Source organism: Orcinus orca, chromosome 16 (genome assembly GCF_937001465.1).
Source record: "Orcinus orca chromosome 16, mOrcOrc1.1, whole genome shotgun sequence".
Classification (NCBI taxonomy): domain Eukaryota; kingdom Metazoa; phylum Chordata; class Mammalia; order Artiodactyla; family Delphinidae; genus Orcinus; species Orcinus orca.
The window spans coordinates 61,604,797-61,622,715 of NC_064574.1; the positions used below are offsets into that span (position 1 = coordinate 61,604,797).

Genomic DNA, 17,919 nt, shown 5'->3' on the forward strand with positions numbered 1-17,919 from the left:
AGACATGTGAAAAATAGCATTTCACTTCCTTATCATCTAAGTGTGTTGAGGGCAATTTCAGTTGTTAGCATCATTAAAAAAACATATACTCATACGAAGAAAGAACGAATAATATAACACATTATTAGAAACACAGATAATTACTTTTAATTATGGTTAATTAAATAAATAACATGAAGCTGTGGAAAGAAAACATTAATTTTCAAATATCACTGCTATTATAAGACACGAAAGCATCTACGACAGCACCAGCTCTGTGATCTGGAGCAAGACACTTCTCCTCTCTGAGTTTTCTTATCAGAGAAACAAGACTAATAATGCTACTTAATCCCCTTCAGGATTCTTCCTCAGTCCTCTGCGAGGATAAAGGACCACTGCTTTTCTGATTACGGCATTTCATAATCCTGATGGTGGTTCCTACTGCCCTTTCCCTCCAGCTACTGTTCCAGGCTGAGCAGACTCAACACCTCCCCTTCCTTTCATAACTAAGTCACTTTCCTCTGGATGTGCTGCAGTCCCTCTACTTAAAATCAACCAAACAATCCACCAAAGGCCACTACTAAGGGGATGACCAGAGCTGAGCATCTGAAGGATGACACCTCAGTACTTCTGATATTGGCTTGTACATCCCAGGGTCACTTCTGTTTCTTTAAAAAAAATTTAGGGACTTCCCTGGTGGTGCAGTGGTTAAGAATCCACCTGCCAATGCAGGGGACATGGGTTCAATCCCTGGTCCTGGAAGATCCCACATGCCGAGGAGCAACTAAGCCTATGTGCCACTACTACTGAGCCTGCGCTCTACAGCCCGCGAACCACAACTACTGAGCCCGCATGCCACAACTACTGAGCCCACGCGCTGCAACTACTGAGCCCGCATGCTGCAACTAGTTAAGCCTGCGCGCCTAGAGCCCATGCTCCACAACAAGATAAGCCACTGCAATGAGAAACCCGTGCACCACAACAAAGAGTAGCCCCAACTCGCTGCAACTAGAAAAAGCCTGTGTGCAGCAATGAAGACACAACGCAGCCAAAAATAAATAAAGTTATTAAAAAAAAATGAAAAAAACGACAGTCTTACACTGATGATCTATGGGACTAGATATCTAAGCCTCTCCCCAAAGAAATGTTTGAAATTTGGATGTTTTAACCTTAGGGCTTCTTCAACCTAGGATTTTTTGGTTTTGGTTTTGGTTTTTTAAAGAAAACTTGATTTATTAAAATGAGACAGCATCTTTTTCAAACACGCACACTCTTAGGTGCAGATGATGTGCCAGGTTTCTAAGAGGCAACTTAATGCACTGGGCTATGGATCCAAAAGGCGTATAAGTTAGAATCCTGTGTAACTTCAGTGAAATTGTTTAGCTTCTCTGAGACTCAACTTTCTCATAGATAAATTAGGAATAAACCAAGGGTTTCACTGAGTTGTTAGAGAATTTTTTTAAATGATGTAAAGCATCTAGCACAGTGCCTGGAATGAAGAATCTGCTTCATAAATGAGTTTTCTCTCGTTTTTCATTGTTCTGCAGATATTCCAAAAAGCATGCTGTGTCAGTGAGCTTTACATCTTTATACTGATGGAGACAGAGAAAGAGGTAAGAAGATGAGAGAGGTTAAAGGAAGAATGATTCATCCGAACAAGAGCACTGGTCATGCATTAATTTTTCACAAAGCAACTTACTACAACATTCATGAATTTTGCTACAGGGTTGATTACTTAAACTAGGATTAAACACCCAGGTTTAGCTAGTTAGTATGTTTTATTAAGGAGACTGAAGAACAGTAAAACCATTTGCAGTGTAAGGAATCACATTTTAAGAGAAGGAGGCTACGAGTAACTTCCAAGATACACAGCTAAGTGAGAAAAGGAAGGTGGGGAAAAGTACATGCGGTCCATTACCATCTAACAAAAGGTGGGGGTATACACACACACACACACACACACACACACACACACACACACACACAGTTGTTTATATATTTGTAATAATGGAAGGATATACTGACAACAAAACTGGTCACCATAAGGCTGGGGCAAGAGTGGCGGGTGCAAGTTGGAGGAGGCAGGGAGAGAGGTTTGGTAGATTTGACTGTGGAACCACATAAATGTTTTACATAATTATAAGGCAAAGTTAAATTTTTAAAAAGAGAATCATTAGAAGTAAAAATAAAACAAACCTAAGTGTTTACTGAGTTGGCAGCTTAACCACACAAAAAGGAATTATTTCAAGTGGCTTTAAAATAAGGTAATTTGACTGTTCATCACTATGCTGCTCTAAGGACAAAAATGACAGCAAAAATATAAAATTCTTTTCAATAATTATATTATTAGTAACAATACTGAGAGTTATTTTGAAACTATTATATATGGCAGGATAAAACTACTATACATGGTAGTAAAGTTACAAATAAATAATTTACTATCATTAGGAACCAAAATTTTCAGCCTAAGAAAAAAGAGAAACAAAATTAAAAGAAGTTAAATAAGTCCTGGGGTCTACTGGAATTGGAAATATCAGTATAAATTTACCTGAAAAAAAAAAAAAAAGGAAGGGAGGGAAGAAGGGAGGGATGGAGGGAAGACTTTCACGCTAGCTCTTTTCATTCAAAAAGGCTGTAAACAATGACAAATCCAATATCAATAAACACCCTTTGAACCCAGATTATGGTTTCTAAATACAATTTCCCATCAAAAGGAATAGGGCCCTTGGAGAAATGGCTGATTCCAAATATAAGGTAGGAAATGTACAGAAAGAGCCTGGAATATCTTCTCAAGAATATCAAAAGTCATGGTGGTCCAATGGTTAACAATCTGCCTTCCAATGCAGTGGATGTGGGTTCGATCCCTGGTCAGGGAATTAAGATCCCACATGCCGTGGGGCAATTACTGGGCAATTACATGCACTGCAACTACTGAGCATGCGAGTCACAACTAGAGAGCCTGCGTGCCGCAACTACAGAGCCCACGCGCTCTGGAGCCCACACACAACTAGAGAGAAGCCCACGTGCTGCAATGAAGATCCCGCATGCTGCAACAAAATCCCTCGCAACGAAGACCCGACACAGCCGTAAATAAATAAGTAAGTAAGTAAGTAGGTAAATATTAAAAAAAAAAGAACATCAGAAGTCAAAGAAGCTATTAAAGACTATTGGGCTATTAGAAGACTCAAGAGACAACTGGAAATGGTTCTCACCAGTCAGAAACAAGATAATTAGAGCATCAAAAAGAATGGCAACTGTAATGTACTAAAATATATAAAATATATATATTTTAAAAACCCATGATTCAAACAAACAAAAGAAACCTCATTGCTCACCTTCGGAAGGTGCTAGGAAACCAGCAAATTCTTCTGAAAACTGGTTTTAAAAAGGTGTTTTGGGGGGTGAGAATAAAGAGTTAGTTCTGCTTTTTCTATATGAACTATATCTGCAGGTAACCAAATAGATGATGAGAAGAAATGTTTTATTTTAAATAAGAGCACCTGGAATAATAAATAAAGAAGTAACAAACTATAATATTACTGTTTTGCAACCCTTCATGAAATAATGAATCTAGCCATTGATCATTAATGGCTACTAAAACCATCAGGTGAAAAACTGCTGGGGGAACTTCATATTAGATGAACCAGGCCAGCAACATCTGAACCCACTTGATCAATCTTATCACAAAAATAGAGAAAAGAAGACTTTTTGTGTCACCCAATGTGATGCAACAGGAAATATACAACATCATCTAGGAAATGGTCTTGCCATTCAGTTCAGCCCTGAAGCTGATCAAGTGTATAGATCTAACTACCAGTTAATTACACAGTAGTAAGGTAACATGGTATACAACCTTATAAGAATGTTCCAGAATATGGGAACTTCTACAGAACAAACAACTTGGTTTCTTAAATCTACTGCAAAGGAGTGGGGGGTAGGGGAGAATTCACAGAGAGAAGGAATTCAGAGATTAAGACAGAAATGAGACACATCAACCAAATGTGATACGTGAATTTGTTTAGAAACTAGAGGTCAAACAAAATACTTATTTTAAAAAGTTTGTGAAAAGAAAATCTGAACACCGGATATCTGATATTAAAGAGTTGTTATTAATTTTTGTATGTGGTAGAAGTACTGTAGTTTTGTTTAAAAATGATTGCTTATCTTTTTTATCATGATCTTCAGACTCATGACTGAAATGATTTGCTGTCTATGATTTATTTCAAAATTATCTGAAGGGGAGAGGGAGAGAAGGAGTACTGATTAAGTACGACTGGTCACACACTGACTGTTGACACTTTGTGATAGCTAGATAGGCCTTCGTTGTGTTGTTTTCTCTACTTCTGTTTATATTTGAAATTTTTCTGTAATGAAAAGTTTTGGTATTCTTTAAAGCAGAAATTCAAAAGGGCCTCTCTTCTGCTTCCTAGGATATCACTTTTAAATGAAAAGGCACAAGCTCTTAGATGTTTTCTTAGATGTGTGGTGATTAGAGTTAAGACAATAGTCCCCTATTTGGCATGTACCTAGATGCAATCTGTTTGAGTACTTTCTTCCCTTGAGGATAAAGCTGCATACCAGACCTGGGAAAAGGTATAGGGGGCATGATGGATAGTGGAAAGAACGGGGCTCTGCAGATACCCTGGTTTCAAGCTCCAGTTCTTTGTCGAGAATTGTTTAATCTCCCTGAGTTTAAACTCTGGATTGTTCATCCAGTCAACCAAAATTTTTGGAGCAGCTGCTAGATGCCTGGCCCTGTTTGGAGTTCAGCAGTGATCAAGACAGGACGAGTCCTGTGAAATGGGGATAACCTCACCTCCCTCACAGTGCTGCTATGAGCATCACATGAGATAAAACATGAAAGACCTAGCTCAGAGACTGGCATTCAGGAATTTATTCATTCATTTAGTCACCAAACATCTGAGTACATCCTCTGGGTCAGACTCTAGGTTATGTGCTAGGGACATAAAGACAGAGAAAACATTGCACCTGCCTTGAAGGAAAACAGGAAAGTAAATAAATGATTATAGTGGTGAAAGCAACATATTTTAAGTTCTGAAAGGATAAAATTTTGGATCTAGAATTCTATATTCAAGCAACATTATCAATTATGAAGGTAAAATAGAGACACTGTTACAGAGTTTATTAACCATACACTATATACGCAAAAAAAAAAAAAAAAATCACTCAAGGAAAAGATTACTTCCCTCAAAGAACATCTACACACAAAAGGCTGGGATATTTGGGAGATTCTCCTTTGGGTAGCAAAGCTTTAATGGCATAGGAATACATTTTCTTCTCTGTGTGCCCCATTATGCACCTTTTTCTCTTCAGAATACTGCATTTACACAGTCATATTATAGATGCTGTATACCCGTTACCATCTCTTGGAATCAGGTTCTCAAGAAAGCACAAATGTACAGATACAAAAAAGTAGTAAAAATAAATAAACAGCACTAACCAAAGAGAAAAGGGAGACAGAGAGAGACAGAATATATATGTGTTAAATTTTTAACCTTTTTTAGAAGTGAACAAGATATAGACAGAATATATACGTGTTAAATTTTTAATTTTTTTAGAAGTGAACAAGATATATTAGTCAAAGAAGATGAGAAATAGAGGTATAATTTAAAAGTATAGTGATAATAGATAATGAAGAAAATGATAACAGTAGCTGCCCTGGGAAAAAGAACTGGGAGTGTGGAGCCAGGATTTTCCCCCCTTCATTTCATATTCTCCTGTACTATGTGAATTTTTTAAAATTATGTGCATTCATCACTCCAATGGTTTAAAAAGTGTCACAGGAAAACACTTTTTCTTCTAAAATATATGTAACTCACAAGATCTACAGTCAATCTGCCAACATTTACTCTGCCCAAATACAAGAAAGATATTAAGGTAGCTAGACTAGATAATTTTTATAGTCCTTTCCAGAAGCTAAGGGATATGCAAATTGTGGAGATGTCATTTGGTTAATATAAAGACACAGATGTAAAGTCAGTTCCTAAGCTATAGAACCAAGAAGAGAGCAAGAACTAAAAAAAAGGAAATTTCCCCAGGAAAATGCAGCTGAGAACCAGGAACAGGGCAGCAGTCAAAGCTAAATGGAGATTCCTGCAGTAGAACCAGGGGCAAGAAAAAAGAAACAAGGGATGTCAACACTGAGAGGGAGTGAGGGGCCCCCATGGTAAGAGGGGCGGGGCTCAGGCTGTAGGGAAACATTCTGAGATGGGGGGTGGGGCGGCAGGGGTGGGGTCTGAAGGTGAGAGGCCACCAGTCGGAGCCACAGAAGCACGAAAGCAATGAATATGCAAACAGAGGACCAAGACATAGAGGACAAAAAGGGCTGAGTACAAGTTTCTTCTGCTACAGACTGAGTGGTATCTAACCATCTAGAAATCATGGGGAGAAAGAGCTTCAAAGAAATTCTAGTATACAGATGGTAGATGGGAGTTTGAAAGACAGTACCCAGTGAACGGGTCAATGATCGTTTCTCTATTTGGTGTGTTGTCCTTATTATTTCAGTGTAGTAAAGGGCTTTCATAGGTTCACCCAATCTTATTTTGATTATATACCTCTTAAACAAAAGTTCTCCTGCTACAGGGATTTTCAAAACTCTAACTCAAAGGGCCTCAAGAGTTTGTATCAGTTTCCTCTTCATGCCCTACACTGTGTACAGTGTAAAAACACTTGGAATTTAAGAGCTAGAAGGAACTTTAACATTCTTTCTGACAAAATGCCTCACTTAAGATGAGAAAACAGAGACAAATCCTGGGCTCTTGCTGGTATTCAGTGAAGGGAAGAGTGAATGAGGTCTTTCCCAAGGTATCCTTGGGAAAGAACCCAAGCTAGAAACCTTGTTTGTCCAGCTGCCTAGAAGTCAGTTCCCTTTCCACTCTGTGGCCTTGGTTGTCTCTAAGGCATTTTTCAGTCGGAGGAGAGAAAACACTTGCTCCACAGGCCCATTTATGAATAAATGTGTAAGCAGTGGGTCCTGGAACACAGTCTGCTTCATCAGAATTCTTCTTTGTCTCTAAAGGGCTCCCCACCCCGGCCTCTATTTCCTAATGTAATATGCACATTCAATTACTAACTGCTAACTTTAGATGAAAATTATATGAAATCTGAAAACCATAGGTTTGATATATGCTTTAGCATTTCCTACATAAGCAGGAATTTCCAGGAGCTACTACATTTTCAAGGAAGGCTGAAATTTAGTTTCACAGAAAGGGAAGGCTAGAAGGAAGAGACTGACCAAAGGGTTTTTCCCAACAGCTGAAATAAGCCAAAGGGCACATAACCCCTAGACATGATTGAACAAATCTCTGTAAGGGCAAAGTGGCTTTGGAAAACCATTTTCTTTAATTATAGAACATCGTTAATAAAATGAGAATGGTAATAGCATCTGTTTTTCAGGACTGTTTCAAACATCAGTGTTTATTTATGGGGACTAAATATCTATTAGTGATATCTTAAATGTTTTCGCTTCCACTGTAAAGGAGGGTTCTTCAAACACCATGCCAACCTGTACTTATTCAGAGCTCTTGCCACCAAACCAAATCTCCTTTTTCCCTTCTCAAGCAAATTTATGTCCAGTCCAGTTTCCCAAAGCCCCATCTTTTGTCCAGTAATCAACTATAAACTCCTTGAATACTCTGAATCTATTATAGGAAAGAAAAGAAGCCTGCTGCCACAATACCAATGCAAACAGCAGAAGAAATGGACATCCACCTCTATGGGCAACACTAACAGCCAACCCTAGAAGCTCGGCTGTTGTGACGTATCTTCCAAGGTCTCAGATCAATTCTCTAGAGCCAAAGAAGTGAGTCAAAGAGCCAACCATAAGGGCCCTGCACGATCTTAACTGGATCCTTTTAATTATGCCTGAATTTTTACGTTTATACTTATGTCATCTCCCCCATAGTTTAGTCCCTTATTTTCTTAAGAGTATTAACTTTTAAAGAAAGAGAGAGAGAGAAAAGGAACAAAAGCAACAACGTATCAAGCTTACAAAATGTAGAAGCAAAATATGAGCCAGAAGATCACAAAGGATGGGAGGGGGTTGATGGAAATATACTCTTGTAAGAATCTTACATTGTTCATGAGGCAATGTAATTTTCACTTGAAGATAAACTGGGATACATTAAAGAGGCGTATTATAATCTCTAGAGCAGTGCTTGGCCAACAGAAATATTTTGTGAGCCAGATACGCAATTTTAAATTTTCTAGGAGCCACCATTAAAACATAAATAAAAAGAAACAAATGAAAATAATTTTAATAATATGTTTATTTCACCCAATATATCAAAAATATTATCATTTCTACATGTAATCAATTCTTCAAAATCAGGTGTGTGTTTTAAATTTACAACATATCTCAGTTTGGACTAGCCACATCTGAAGTACCTGTTAGGCACATGTGGTCAGTGGCTACCACTGGGCAGAGTAGCTCTAGAGCAGGGATCAGCAAACTTTTCTGTAAAGGAACAGATAGTGAACATTTTGAGTTTTGTGGGCCACACAGTCTCTGTCACAACTACCCAAATCTGCCACCGTAATGCAAAGCAGTCAGAGGCAGTATGTAAATTAATAGGCACTGCTGTGTTCCAATAAAACTTTATAGGGCTTCCCTGGTGGCACAGTGGTTGAGAGTCCGCCTGCCGATGCAGGGGACACGGGTCTGTGCCCCGGTCCGGGAGGATCCCACATGCCGCGGAGCGGCTGGGCCCGTGAGCCATGGCCGCTGAGCCTGTGCGTCCGGAGCCTGTGCTCCGCAACGGGAGAGGCCACAACAGTGAGAGGCCCGCGTACCGCAAAAACAAACAAACAAAAAAAAACATGTGGGCCTGATTTGGCCTATGGACTACAGTTTGCCAACCATTACTCTGGAGCAATGACAAAAAATAACACAAAAACGTATAAGCAAAAAGTTGACAGGGAAGATAAAATGGGAGGCTATAATATCAGTAAGTACTAAATAACACACAATTCATCCAAAAAGCGACAGAAAACAGAAGGACACAGAACGAGCAGGACAAGTAGGAAACAAATACCAAGATGGAAGACAGGCTCACCTGTATCATTAATTAGATTAAGTATAAAAAGCGGGGATTGTCAGAGTGAATAAAAAAGCAATACTCAACCATAAGCTGTTTATAAGAAACCTACTTTAATTATAAAGACAAATAAGTTGCCAGTAAAAGGCAAACACCTACAAGAAACAAGAGTGGCTATGTTAATATAGGACACAATAAACATCAAAAAAAGGTTATTTCTAGAACTGAAGAGAAATGTTCCACAACGATAAAAGGGGCAATTCATTAAGAAGACATACCAATCCAAAATGGGCATATACCTATCAAAACAGTTTCATGAAGTAAAAATTGATATAATTAATGGAGAATTAAATCCACAACCATAGTTGGAGATTTCAATACCACTCTCAGTAGCTAAAAGAAAAAGTAGACAACCACCCCCCCAAAAAAACCCCAATCAGTAAAGATATAGAAGAGCTGAGCAAAACCATGAACCAACATAACTTAAAATGATGTTAATGGAATATCACACTCACTCAAGTCCACATAGAACATGCACCAAGACAGACCGCATGTCAGTCCATAAATAAGTCTCAATAATTATCAAAGAAGTTCTAAATAACTCATGTGTTAAAGAAGAAAGCACAAGAGAAATTAGAAAATATTTTGTAATAGATGACAGTGAAAAGACAACACATCAAAATATGTGGAAGGCAGTTAAGCAGAAACTAAAGGAAAACTCACTAGAAAAGAAGAAACATAAAATCGAGGAGTTAAGTTCCCACCTTACAATGGGAGAATAACATTTAAATCCAAAACTATTAAATTCAAATAAGCAGAAGAAATAATAAGAAGAGTATAAATAAATGAAAAAGCAAGACACAAATATAATAGAGAAAAACCAATAAAGTTGAAAGTTGGTTCTTAGAAAGAATTAATTGATAAACATCTAGCAAGGAAAAGAGAGAGAAAACACAAATTACTAGTATTAGGAATTTTTAAAGGGACATAAATATAGATCCTACAGATACTGAAATTATAAGGGAGTATTTTGAGCTAATAATTTTATGCTAACAAATTTGACAACTTAAATAAAATGGAATATTCCTTGGAAAACTAAATTCCTAAGTGATACAAGAAGAAATAGAAAAGCTAAATAGTCCCATATCTATTAAAGAAATTGAGTTCATAATCAAAAACGTTTCCATAAAAAACTCTTATGCCCAGATGTCTTCACTAGTAAACCCAACCAATAATTTAGGGAAAAAAAAAAAGTCCTATACACACTGTCACAAAATAATAGAAGAGGAACTTCTTAACTATACTAGTTTTATGAAGTCAGAATAATCCTGAACCAAAACTTGACAAAGATGTAAAAAAAGAGAAAATTACAATCTAATATTCCTCATCCTCATGAACAAAGATAAAAAAAAATTTAACAGTATATTCAAATCCAACATGTAAAAAGGATAATACATCATGACCCAGTGGAATTTCTCCCAGGAATACAAATCCAATTAAGCATTCAAAACCCAATCAGTGTCATGCAAAATACTTACAAAGGGCAAAAACCATATGACAATTTTAAAAGATACAGAAAAAGCATCTGAAAATATCCAACATCTATTCACGATACAAAGGCTTAGCAAACTGGAAATGGAGGAGAACTTTCTCATCCTGAAAAAAGACTTGTATGGACAACCTAAGAATTATAGTTCAAGGGGAAACACTGAACTAACTTCCCCGCTCTAATACTGGAAGCAAGGCAAGGATATCTACTCTTCCCACTTTAACAATATACCAAAGGTGCTAGTTGGTACAATAAAGCAAGAAAAAGAAATAAAAGACATAAAGATTGGAAAAGAAATAAAACTGTGTAAATTAAAAACTCTGCAGAATATTAAGAAAAAACCCAACTTATCAGAATAAGTGAATTTTAAAACGTTGCAGGATACAAGGTCAATATACAACAATTAATTATATGTCTATAGAGAAGCTGCAAACAATTTGAAAATGAAACTTAAGAAACAATTCCATTTCTGATAGCATAAATAAGATAAGTATTTAGGGAAAAATTAACATAAGACATGTAAGACTTCTACAGTAAAAACTATAAAACAGGTCTAGTGAAGAAAGACAAGATCGTTCTAAAATTTATGTGGAATACAAAGGATCTAGAATAGTCAAAACAATATGAAAAAGAACTATGTTGGAGGGTTTATGCTACCTGAGTTTAAGACTTACTATAAAGTCAGAAAAAAGCAAGTGTGGTATTGGCATAAGAATAGTATAAAAATGAGTGGAACAGATCCAGAAATAGATCTAAACATACATGGTCAATTTATTTTTGACAGAAGTGTCAAGTTAATTTAACAAGGAAAGAAAAGTCTTTTTAACAAATGTTGCCAGAACAACTAGATATCCATATGGAAAAAACTAAACCCTGACTCCTATCTCATACAAAATTAATTTGAAATGGGTCAGACTTAAATGTAAAAGCTAAAACTATAAACCTTCTAGAAGAAAGGTTTCTAGAAAATAATTGTAACCTTAGGTAGGCAAAGTTTTGGAATGGGAAAAAACCCGCTAACCATTAACAAAAAAAAATTAATAGGACTTCATCAACATTAAAAATATCTGCTCATCAAAATACATCACTAATAAAATGAACATACTACCCCAGACTCAAAAAATGTATTTGTAGCACAAAGGATGTGTATCCAGAATATATAAAAGAACACCTACAAATCTACAGTAAAAAGACAAACAACCTAATTAGAAAATGGGCAAGCAACTTAAATACCCACCTCAAGCAGAAGATATTTGAATGGTCAAGAAGCACACAAAAAGGTGGTCAACAAGAGAAATGCAAATTAAAATCACAATGCAATACCATCTTATCTCTTCTAGAATGGCTAAAAAAGACTGACAGCACTAAGTGTTGTCAAGGATGTGGAGCAACTGGAACTTTCATATAATACTGGGGGAATATAAAATGGTACATCCACTTTGGAGAACTGTTCGGTTGTTCTTATAAAGTTTAACATACATCTATCCTAAGAACCAACAATTCTAATCTTAGATATTTACTCAACAGAAATGAAAACATATGCCCAGAAAAAATTTTTTATAGAAATGTTCATAGCAGCCTGATTTATAATAGTCCCACCTGGAAACAACCCAAATGTCCACCAACAGGAGACCAGGTTAAGGCTGTATATTCATACAATGAAGTAATACTGAATAATAAAAATTAATGTACTCAGGCTTCCCTGGTGGTGCAGTGGTTAAGAATCCGCCTGCCAATGCAGGGGACATGGGTTCGAACCCTGGTCCAGGAAGATCCCACATGCCGGGGAGCAACTACTGAACCTACACTCTAGAGCCCGAGCGCCGCAACTACTGAAGCCCACGTGCCTAGAGCCCATGCTCCACAACAAGAGAAGCCACTGCAATGAGAAGCCCGCGCACCGCAACGAAGAGTAGCCCCCGCTCACCGCAACTAGAGAAAGCCCATGCACAGCAAGGAAGACCCAACGCAGCCAAAAATAAATAAATATATTAAAAAAATTTAACGTACTCCTGATACACACAACATTAAGGATGAATTTCAAAAACAGGTTAAGTGAAAGAAGCCAAACATAATACCAAATGATTCCATTTTTTATAAATTCCAAGAATAATCAAAATTAATCCACAGTGATAGAAATTTGAAATAGTTGCTTAGGACACTGGGGGCTTGGAGTTGCTTGAAAAGGGGCACAACAAAATTTTGAGGCGGGGAGATAGAAATGTCCTACATCTTGCTTTCAGTGGTGGTCACCTGTGTATATGTAACTTAAAACTCCTTGAACTAAACATTTTAGATCTGTATATTTTATTATGTTATAATATGAGGTATGTTAATTATACCTCAATTTTAAAAATCTCTAAAAAACCATTTAAAAAGTAGGGAGGGCAATCCAGAATATTAACAGTGGTTACTTCTGGGTGGTGGGATTACGGCTAATTTTTTCTTTGTTAATTCACACTTTTCTCTTCTTTACAATTTTCTATAAGGAACTCCCCCCCCCACAATTTCTATCCCTATGTTTTATAGTTTCACAAAGATTCTAAAATATCACTAGCATTTATCTTCTGAAAGTAGGAATACAGGTAAGTAAAGGAAGTGTGTATCAAGTTCTCTTTCTACAGCAGGCATGTGGTGCAGTGTCTACGTGGGCTATGAAAGGGGTTCAGAAGCTCAGCCAGAAGCAACGTGGCAGCCTGGGAAGAGGAAGAGATCAGACAGAAGAGTTTACCTCTGACCCTGGCTTTCTTACTAAATGGTGGGCAAGTCAGAGAGCCCCTGTTTCTTCACCCCTAAAATGGGAATAAGATGTATCCCCTTGTCTGCCTCATCAGGGTTTTGTGAATGTTAACTGAAATGGTCTATATAGCACACAAGGAATTAATGGAGTAGTAACTTCTGTTACTATGTGAAAAGTTAGAAAAAAGTCTTTCTCACAAGTCAGATTTACTACTTACAGTCCTATAAGAAGCAGCGAGAAGAGCTTTGCTAGAACGACGCTGCCCTTTCAAATCGACAGCCAAGAACTCTTACCTATTGGCGTGGTAACAGTGATTCTGCAAAGCATAGGAGATGCACTGCGTGTTCAACCGCTTTCTCTCAACCTCCTTCCAACTGTCTTCTGTCCACTTTCTCTTGATCTGCTTCTCCTCATGCTTTGTCCCCACATATTCAGCATAGGTCTGGATCCGATAGCTCTCTGCATATCTGCTGGTATTGACAGCTACAAGGAAAAGAAAAAATCCTTATCAAAGAGTCTCGCCTAGTCCCAGGGATGTCACTTCAGAAAGGTGGACTGAGGTAGTCAAAGGAGCCCTGGGGTGAGGTTTGCACTCCCAACCCCGCTCTGCCATTTAGAAGCCAGGTGGCCATAGGCTCTCCACATTTGAGTTTTCTCACCTGGAGAAGAGACGGTCACTGCTCCTCAATCTCCCTTACAGTGTGAAAATGCTCTGTAAACTATTCAATAACCAGAATGATGTAAGCAAAATGTTAATTTTCAGAATATTTGCAGGTAGCATTACGGCCTGAAAATTACTCCTTTTCAGAGTAAGAAAATGAAAAACAAAACAAAACCACTAAGGGAAAACTGTAAACCCTCACTCATTTTGTTAAAAATAAAGATGACAAGAAAAGCAATATTGACAGCAGTGCTGATCACTGTGTCAAATAGCAAAGGTCTACCATATGTCTGTGTCCGGTGCTTTGTGTACATGATGTCTAATCTTCACAATGCACTTGCAAGGGAGAATTGTCTTTATTGAATATGAGAAAGCAGGTGCACAGAGGTCGGGGGGATTGCTGCAGGCCGCACCGTGGGCCAGCGGCAGTGCTGGGCGGCAAAACCAGGCTGCTTCGACCCTAAGGCCAGGGCCCTGCCTGCCGTTCCGCACTTCACTTTGGACTCTGCAGATTCAAGATATTCCCACAGTACTTGAGACCTGCCTCTTCTCCTTCTGCTTTGAAAGCCTGCTAATTCTCTGTAATGTGCCTCTGGCAGAAGTCCCTGAAAACTAGAGCTTGTTCCCTCTTTGGTGTTAATGCCTGACTAAGGCCGGGTCCGTCTTGCTGCCTCCTTCTTGGAGGGTGGGGGATGGAACGTGCAGGTGGCCTGGGAGTGAGGACCCACGGAAACCGGGAGGATGGGCCGCCATGTGCTGGCTCCAGCTTCTGCAGTGTGAGCACACACTCCCTGGCCCACTATCACTGCCACTGGTTATTACCCACACTAGCAGCAAGACCGTAAGAGCCGGGCAATGCTGGCAGGGGCTGCCAGACTTGGGACCCGGGCAGCTGCAAAAGCACCATGATGTCTGAAATAGAGTATACCCACTTCTGTATACCCACTTCTAGCAGAGTTCTTGGATCAGAGTAGTTCCCAGTAAATATTATGTAAATGAGGCATGGCAGAATGCAGCAAGAGGTGACGGACACACCAGAACTAGACAAGGGACTCCAGTACTTCAGAGACATTAAACCACAGGGAAAGACAACTGGATGAGAGGCAGATACTACCCACATACCCAGCCCCTGACACTTTCATCTTCACTCCAAGTGGACCAGATCTGCCTAAAACTTCTCAGCACAATAGGAGTTTATAGAATGTCATGCCCTAAATGTTCAGCCATCTAAACAGCAAAGCAAAATAAAACAACAAAAAGAAAAATAAGAAAAGACACCTACTCTTATTATGCACCCCAATGTTCACTGCAGCACTATTTACAATAGCCAGGTCATGGAAGCAACCTAAATGCCCATTGACAGATGAACGGATAAAGAAAATGTGGCACATATATACACAATGGAATATTACTCAGCCATAAAAAGGAACAAAACTGGGTCCTTTGTAGAGACGTGGATGGACCTAGAGACTGTCATACAGAGTGAAGTAAGTCAGAAAGAGAAAAACAAATATCGTATATTAACGCATATATGTGGAACCTAAAAAAATGGTACAGATGAACCAGCGTGCAGGGCAGAAATACAGACACAGATGTAGAGGACAAACATATGGACACCAAGGGAGGAAAGTGGCGGGGGTGGGGTGGGGGGGTGAGATGAATTGGGAGATTGGGATTGACATATATACACTAATATGTATAAAATGGATAACTAATAAGAACCTGCTGTATAAAAAAACAAATAAAATAAAATTCAAAAAAAAATTCTTTTTTACTAAGAAGTTTGCTGTACTTTTCAAATATTCACTCTAGAGTTTAACAGGAAAAAAAGAAAAGAAAAGAAAACAACCCTAAGGGTATTAAAGAACTTTCACGTTATCCCAAGGAAGTAGATTGAGTTAGTGAAATGTGAGCTCAAAACAGCATATGCTCTGACTCACTACAAGGAGGGAAACAGAAAGTACCCAGCTCTGCAGATACACTATCGACCAAAGTCACTCAGATCAGAGAACCACAGAAACAGGATCCTTTCTTTAAAATCTTATTCCTCAGGACAGTTACTCTTCTTGCTTTCAACGGACTACACTTCTGAATTTCTTGGCTCATTTATCTAACCGCCCCACAATCTGTATACCCAACAAACATCATCCATCGGTGCCTCTGTCTAGCAGCTGCTCACTGGGTGTCTGTCCCAGGGACGATGCTAGATATTTGGTAAAACAAGACACAATTTCCACCCTCTTGAGCTCACCCTGTCACATGCAAGCTTTATGCAGTTTCCTGTAAGCTTGAGACTACCTACTAAAACAGGTTCATCTATCAATGCGATACATGAGAACCCACAGGTTCTACATGATTATTCTGTCCTGATCGTTGGCAAATGAGCATCTCCTGGATTTTCGTCTTTAAGTTTCATTCCTTACTCAGGCAGGTTGATTTTGAAGTGTGCCCCACAGGGATGACATGTGCAATAATGCCTCTCTCGAGTTTAATTTGGATTACCAAGTAAAAGAGTAGGCTTGAGTCAACATTCCTCCTGAAAGCAGAGGTGATGATAGGGTCATAAAGGAGCCAACATGATCTACTTAACAGCATTTGATTGTTTCCAGTAACGTAGCTCTCAGCCCCATGGACAAATGTTTCAAAAATTCCCTAACCATGGTGGGGAATTTATCTGAGCACATTTGGAATTAGGATCACTTAAAGGGGGAAACAAATAACAATCCACTTTCCACGGCTGGCCTTCACATGGCAATAATTTACCAGCATTCCTTCAAGTCCCAGCAGCTTTGCAGCTCTCGGCCTTTAATCTGGAAGCCAAGCTCTGGCCCAGAGCCACCCTTCTAATGGATGAATCAGCAAAATGAATTGGCTGTCAGCTGTGTCCTCCAGTGATTCCAGCTCGCCTGTCAGAAGCAGCGTGGCTCAGGCAGCTTGGTAACACTAACCTTTTCCAAATTTGTCAGGAAAATGATTCAAGGCCATCTTTTGGCTGTGCCACTTTGTGAAAGCCACTGCAAAACCAAACACGGTGAAGGCCCTTCCTGGTTCCTTGTGGGTGAGTGAGAGCAGCTCCTCTCCCACAGTCTCACCTATCCATGGCTTCACTGTGCCGGGTCCGCTGTCTCGACACTTTGTGCATTTAATCTTCACAACCACCCCATGAGGAAGAGATGTTCTAGTCATCACACAGATAAAGAGACTGAGCATCAGGGGAGCCGAGCAGCTTGCTTATGGTCTCATAGGGTGAGCAACAAGGCTGGTATGAAACCAAGACGTGACTTTTTTCTAAAACATAACACTGTCGCAAGTCTGACATATATTTGTGTATATTTATGTGTCCATTTAGATGGACGATTATCTTATAAAATGCTTCCTTTAGAGGAGTTTTAAAGAACTACTTAAAATGTTGAGATTTTTTTCTAAAAATGTAGACCCTTCCATTACTGTCAAGCAAAAAATCTCTCCAACTAAGTTGAGAGATACATAATGTTCACGGACAAGAACACTTAACATAAGACATAGAGTCCTTCCTAAATTTATCTCTAGATTTAATGCAGTTTCAGTTTAAAAAATTCCAACGTTTTAATAAAACAATGAAAAAATTTTAAATGAGATTAAAAAAGAAAAATCTCAACAGAACACAGAGCAGTGGTAGCCAGGGACTGGGGTAAGAGGTCAACCGCCACAGGGATGAGGGAATTCTGGGAGTGATGGACCTGTCCTGTATCTTGATTGTGGTGGAGGTTACATGATGATGTGCATTTGTTAAGATGAAGACCTGGGCAACAGAACAGTGTATATTTCACTGTATATAAATTACACCTCAATTATTCTGTGGAATTTGAAAGGTTGATTCCAAATTTTAAAGGGAAGACAAATGGCCAATGATAGCCCAAACATTTCTGAAGAAGAATAAGGAAGGGAGACTTGC

At 38.7% G+C, this 17,919-nt stretch overlaps 1 protein-coding gene across 4 annotated transcripts in view; it reads right to left on the reverse strand.

Annotated features, from left to right (window-relative positions):
• Positions 1-17,919, reverse strand: part of PARN (poly(A)-specific ribonuclease) — a 167,423-nt gene that overhangs the window by 39,013 nt on the left and 110,491 nt on the right. For 3 of the 4 annotated variants that reach the window (XM_033428761.2, XM_004270162.3, XM_033428759.2), the window contains one exon: positions 13,618-13,807. In XM_033428761.2, coding sequence (XP_033284652.1) covers positions 13,618-13,807 — 190 coding nt within the window. Of the gene's footprint in view, positions 1-8,262; positions 8,456-13,617; positions 13,808-17,919 lie in introns of those variants that run through there. The other variant, XM_033428762.2, reaches the window with a different exon arrangement.